This window comes from Alosa alosa, chromosome 23 (assembly GCF_017589495.1).
Source record: "Alosa alosa isolate M-15738 ecotype Scorff River chromosome 23, AALO_Geno_1.1, whole genome shotgun sequence".
Lineage (NCBI taxonomy): Eukaryota > Metazoa > Chordata > Actinopteri > Clupeiformes > Clupeidae > Alosa > Alosa alosa.
In genome coordinates this window covers 1,636,453-1,643,020 of record NC_063211.1, presented here as the reverse complement: position 1 = coordinate 1,643,020, position 6,568 = coordinate 1,636,453, and the positions used below count along the sequence as shown (strand labels likewise).

Genomic DNA, 6,568 nt, shown 5'->3' with positions numbered 1-6,568 from the left:
GAACGTCTGGCTCTGGTCTCTCGTGTGTGTGTGTGTGTGTGTGTGTGTGTGTGCGTCTGCTCTGTCTGCTGGCTGGCGTGCGTGTGTGTGTGTGTGTGTGAGGAGAGATGGGAAGGTGTGTGTGCTGGTTCCTCTCCTCTGTGTCGACTCTGTTTCTGAAAACTGGCGAAGCTTCTGGGATGTCAGACCGACCCCATCCTGGGCCAAAGACAGATGGAGGGACAGGCGTTTTAAACAGAGAGAGAGACAGTTATGGAAAGAGAAAGAAGAGACAGTTATGGAAAGAAAAGAGAGTTATGGAAAGAAGAGAGAGAGAGAGTGATAGATTGAGAGAGGGAGAGCAGAGTTCTTTGGATAGAGGTCTGTATAGCACAAGCCTCCTGCCCACCAGTGTGCATTCTTTGGTTCATTAATGTCAAGAGTGAATGCTCTAAAAGCCACCAAGTAGTGTTGGATTTCGTCTTGTTCTCCGGGCTTTAGTAAATATAGCAACAGCGCCAGGATTATACGCTTTTACATGGTGGACAAATCTCAATGCCGTTTGAGGCAACTGGGGTTGCTGTTGATTTAGGCACAGCGAGAGAGAAGTGAGAACATTCTGATAAAGATGGAGAAGCAGTTTGACCTTCAGGAAATCAGGAATTCCGTCGAAACCACCCAGAAGTTTACTTGATACAGTGCAGCAGTGCATTTACTGAACATTATTCCCACAGAATCCCATCATGCCACTAACATTCTGGAACAGTCCGCACTTGTGTATTGTTTGTCTCCATTCTAGAATTTTGTGGCCTCAAAAATTGCAACATGCAGTTAGCACCATAGTGTTTTGCGTTTGTTTACTGCATTTAAATCAGTTCAGACCCTTTCATATGGCAGGGTGGATCTGGCGCTGGTTTCGAAGCCTTTACAAGCTCAACAGGCCTTAACTGTCAGTCTCTCGGTCGCGGGTAAGCCTCCACATGGCCAGCATCCCGATGTTCTAGTGGCACATGAGAACACATCATCGGATCATCGCATCGCTCTCTCCTCCGACCTACACAACTTCGGGCCCTATCATGATATTCTAAAGTGCATCGTCACTCGTCAAAAGTCTATTCAAATTTAGTAGGATGTCCAGTTCACATTGGGAAGGGTTTCGTTATCAAACGTGGAGCGCATGGCGCAACAAGGTGTTCCTAGGTTTTTTAATCAGTCATATGGGTGTGTTTGGGGTGTAACATCATTTTAAACCAACGACAATGACATCTGTCATTCCCTTTAACGGCGCAAAGCGCGATATGTCAAATAAATGCATCGGTATTTTGGCATTCAATGGCGCATTTGAAGGAGGCTGCTTGCGAGACCGTAGTTCTATGGAATAGTCATTCTTCAACCATGCTTTACTAAAACCTAGCATAGCCTTCATGCATTTCCACTCGTCTATTATTTGAACTCATTGGCAAAGTGAAACTAACTTCACCAAGGAGTCAGTCAACGACAAGACAGTTATATGCAGTTACTTTCACTATTGACTGACAAAGGGTTACGACCGAAAACATAGGCTGGAAAAAGCAACACTTACCCTAATATTGCTCAAATGACTGAATAAAACAACATTTATCCTGCAGAGGAGTTGCTTATATCTCGTGACAGTGTCTTCAGCTGTGCTCCATACTGCACTTCTCGCCTCCCCTAATCACTTCTTTTAACTGTCATTACCAATTTGGTAAAGTTTTATAATAACTACTCATCAAGTGAGATGTACAGTATTTCGTAATATCTTTATTCTAATTATGTTTCCCATTGTAACGCAATTTGTAATGCTTTCGTACGGACGTGTGCTGGTGTGCGTTCATGAATGATAGAAGGATGGTGCGTGCACCTGCCAATATGACTGTTGACATGCGCTCTTAAAATAGCATAAGAACAACTCGCCATTGACTTCTGACCAGGATTAGGCGGTGTATGATAGCGATTTTTAGACAACGCGCCAATCCCTCCCTAGGTTGTTAATTGCCACACCCCCGCTTAATGTTTAAAAAATAAACGTGCAAAATAGCAATCATTCTTCCGCTGGGTAAAACCAGCTTTTACGCCATGCGCTGGTGCCCAAAATACAGCCCTTAGTCTCACAGTCTCTCAGAATGGAGGTTCTCATCAAACACTCCGCTGAGGTTTGCTTCAGCAACTACAGTAACGCTTACCGCTTATTAAATCATTATCACTATCTAAAGCACTATCTATGTTTTGCAAGTCTGCATATGTAGCCTGCATTTTGTGAAGCAAGCAACCACATTTCAAATGTACTTGTATGTTAAAGCAACACAATGTAGTTCTTATACCTTAAATTAACGGGTGTCAAACTAATTTTGAATTTTGATTTATAATACAGCGAATGGCATCTTTGACATTGCAGATGCATTTCACTATGCAATGTTATTGTTACTGGTACCAACATGACCATTTTTTTATTCAGTTTAAGATGCACTGGCGTAAATGGCGCTGAAAATTGGCGCCAAGGGATGAAACGGCCAGTTCATCCATATCGTTGCCTTAAACATACAGTATGATGCACACAATGAAAACAGCCCGACAGTGAAGTGTTTCACACCAGATTGAACAGTGAGGCCTCATTAAGCAGCTGTCCGCCCTGGCTTTTAAACCGATATCTGCCGGCTGGTTTAGCCACAGGCACACCTCAGGCACATGCCCCCCCTCTGACTCTTACACAAACAGGGTGAGGAGGAGTGTATATAGTTTCTTGGTGTTTTATGCCCCCAACGTTGTCTTCAAGGCAGCGCTGCCTGGAAGGCGCTATGGTTAGTCATGGGTTAAGGTTAGGGTTAGGGTTGGGGTTAGGTGCCTTTAAGTCAGCGGGGGCAGCGCTGCCTGGAAGACGATGTTGGGGGCATAAAACACCATCGAGCGAGTGTATAGTATGGAGTGTATAGTATGGAGTGTATAGTATGGTACTCTGTAACCACTTATTTACAGGGTTAGACACATGGGATGCCACATGCCCAACAATCCTTGTACTGTGAGGCAGTATAGCAACACAGTGAGGCAGTATAGCAACACAGTGCAGAGGTTTTACTGTATGTAGTTTATGTAGTTTCCTGTGAGGCAGTATAGCAACACAGTGAGGCAGTATAGCAACACAGTGCAGAGGTTTTACTGTATGTAGTTTATGTAGTTTCCTGTGAGGCAGTATAGCAACACAGTGCAGGTTGTACTGTATGTAGTTTATGTAGTTTCCTAAGCGACGCTAGAAATAAAGTATATATATGAGGGTGTAGTAATAGAAACTGTTGAGGTGATTTGAAGTGTGTATCTTAAGATGGAGGTGTGTGTTATGATGATGAGAAGTGTGTGTGAAGGATGGAGGTGTGTGTTATGATAGAAGTGTGTGTTATGATGGAAGTGTGTGCGGATGAGTATAAGTATATATACTTTTTTGATCCCATGAGGGAAATTTGGTCTGTGCATTTATCCCAATCAGTGAATTAGTGAAACACACTCCAGCACCACAGCCTGATACACACAGTGGTGAAGCACACACTAATCCAGCTAACAGTGAGCTGCCTACAGCACCACAGCCCGGCGTGAGGGCAGTGAGAGGGTGGGTGCTGCACTCCCAAGGCACTTCAGCAGTGACCCACTCAATCAGGCTCGGGGTGGCCTCCCGGTTCTAGAGTCCAGAGTGATCTTTAACCAGTCAGAGCCACATGCCCAATATGTGGAAGGTGTGTGTTATGATAGAAGTGTGTGTTATGATAGAAGTGTGTGTGTGTAAGGATGGAGGTGTGTGTGTATGGATGGAGGTGTGTTATGATAGAAGTGTGTGTGTGACGGATGGAGGTGTGTGTTATGATAGAAGTGTGTGTGTTATGATAGAAGTGTGTGTGTGTACGGATGGAGGTGTGTGTTATGATAGAAGTGTGTGTGTATGGATGGAGGTGTGTGTGGATGGAGGTGTGCGGATGGAGGTGTGTGTTATGATAGAAGTGTGTGTGTAAGGATGGAGGTGTGTGTTATGATAGAAGTGTGTGTGTAAGGATGGAGGTGTGTGTTATGATAGAAGTGTGTGTGTAAGGGGATGGAGGTGTGTGTGTGCGGATGGAGGTGTGTGTTATGATAGAAGTGTGTGTGTACGGATGGAGGTGTGTGTTATGATAGAAGTGTGTGTGTGTGGATGGAGGTGTGTGTAAGGATGGAGGTGTGTGTGTAAGGATGGAGGTGTGTGTGTGCGGATGGAGGTGTGTGTGTGCGGATGGAGGTGTGTGTTATAATAGAAGTGTGTGTGTAAGGATGGAGGTGTGTGTTATGATAGAAGTGTGTGTGTGCGGATGGAGGTGTGTGTTATGATAGAAGTGTGTAAGGATGGAGGTGTGTGTTATGATAGAAGTGTGTGTGTTATGATAGAAGTGTGTGTACGGATGGAGGTGTGTGTTATGATAGAAGTGTGTGTGTGTGTGGATGGAGGTGTGTGTGGATGGAGGTGTGTGTGTGTGTGTGCGGATGGAGGTGTGTGTTATGATAGAAGTGTGTGTTTATGATAGAAGTGTGTGTGTGTACGGATGGAGGTGTGTGAGGTGATAGAAGTGTGTGTGTAAGGATGGAGGTGTGTGTTATGATAGAAGTGTGTGTAAGGATGGAGGTGTGTGTAAGGATGGAAGTGTGTGTGTGTAAGGATGGAGGTGTGTGTTATGATAGAAGTGTGTAAGGATGGAGGTGTGTGTGTGGATGGAGGTGTGTGTTATGATAGAAGTGTGTGTGTGTACGGATGGAGGTGTGTGTTATGATAGAAGTGTGTAAGGATGGAGGTGTGTAAGGCGATAGAAGTGTGTGTATAAGGATGGAGGTGTGTGTTATGGATAGAAGTGTGTGTGGGTGATGGAGGTGTGTGTTATGATAGCGTGTGTGTAAGGATGAAAAGACAGAAGGTGTAAAAGGATGGAGGTGTGTTATGATAGAAGTGTGTGTGTTATGATGGAGGTGTGTGTGTAAGGATGGAGGTGTGTGTGTGGAAGAAAAAGGTGGAGAAGCAAAAGTGATGGAGGTGTGTGTGTGATGGAGGTGTGTGTGCGGATGGAGGTGTGTGTTATGATAGAAGTGTGTGTGTAAGGATGGAGGTGTGTGTGTGCGGATGGAGGTGTGTGTTATGATAGAAGTGTGTGTGTAAGGATGGAGGTGTGTGTGTCTTACCTGCCCTGTGAATCCTGCTCTCCTCCAGCAGGGGTATCATGAGGCCGGGATGTTGCCGTGGTGGCTCCCAGCGCAGGCTTGCTGTTTAGGTTTAGCGGCACGGCCACCACCGGCACACACGCGCCGGGTGCAGGTGGACTGGGCTCGGGCACGGGGGCACAGGGTGGGGGTGCGCCATCTGCAAGAAGGGCTGACCTCTGACCCCTGGGGGCGACCCCGAGATGGGCGTGAGCACGCGTGGGCGCGGGACAGGCGTGATGACGGAGGGGCAGGAGGAAGAGGGGGATGAAGAGGAGGAGGAGGAGGAGGAAGGCGGAGTGTGCCGTGGGGAGGGCCGGGTCGTCGGGGGCGACGTTCTGGATTTGTTGGTGGAGAGGTCTACGGGTTCCGTCTGGGCCTGGAAGAGGTCGGACGGGCAGAACCGCCCGGGTCTCGGCTATGGATGCCGGGTCGAACCGGGCCTCAGCAACACCAGCACGGACTAAGGAAACAACACAGAGACGTCACCAGACAACACCATCACCCATCAGGTTACACAGAGACGTCACCAGACAACACCATCACCCACGTCACCATCACCCATCAGGTTACACAGAGACGTCACCATCACCCATCAGGTTACACAGAGACGTCACCATCACCCATCAGGTTACACAGAGACGTCACCATCACCCATCAGGTTACACCACCATAGAGACACCCATCAGGTTACCACAGAGACGTCACCATCACCCATCAGGTTACACAGAGACGTCACCATCACCCATCAGGTTACACAGAGACGTCACAATCACCCATCAGGTTACACAGAGACGTCACCATCACCCATCAGGTTACACAGAGCCACCATCACCCATCAGGTTACACAGACGCTTTTCACCATAGAGACGCCTACCATCACCCATTTAGTATAGTATATATTTAGTATATTCTTTATCTTCTACAGTCCTTATTGCTTAGTTGTGTTTCTATATTATATACTTTTAATTACTTTTTCTGCTGTTAGTGAATGTGTGTGTGTTGTCTGTGTGCTACTGATACCTTGAATTTCCCCTGGGGATCAATAAAGTATCTCTCTATCTATCTATCTATCTATCTATCTATCTATCAATCTATCACCCATCAGGTTACACAGAGACGTCACCATAGAGACGTCACCATCACCCATCAGGTTACACAGAGACGTCACCATCACCCATCAGGTTACACAGAGACGTCACCATAGAGACGTCACCATCACCCATCAGGTTACACAGAGACGTCACCATAGAGACATCACCATCACCCATCTCTCAGGTTACACAGAGACGTCACCGTCACCCATCAGGGTACACAGAGACGTCACCATAGAGACGTCACCATCACCCATCTCTCAGGTTACACA

At 46.6% G+C, this 6,568-nt stretch overlaps 1 protein-coding gene across 1 annotated transcript in view; it reads right to left on the bottom strand.

Annotated features, from left to right (window-relative positions):
• klf12a (Kruppel-like factor 12a) overlaps positions 1-5,944 on the bottom strand; it is a 16,441-nt gene extending 10,497 nt beyond the window's left edge. Inside the window, exons 1-3 of the mRNA XM_048235621.1 lie at positions 5,897-5,944; positions 5,295-5,620; positions 5,185-5,261 (exon numbers count right to left, since the gene is read on the bottom strand). Of these exons, the coding sequence (XP_048091578.1) occupies positions 5,185-5,261; positions 5,295-5,620; positions 5,897-5,944 (451 nt within the window). The remainder of the gene's footprint in view (positions 1-5,184; positions 5,262-5,294; positions 5,621-5,896) is intronic.
• Positions 5,945-6,568: the final 624 nt, after the last annotated feature.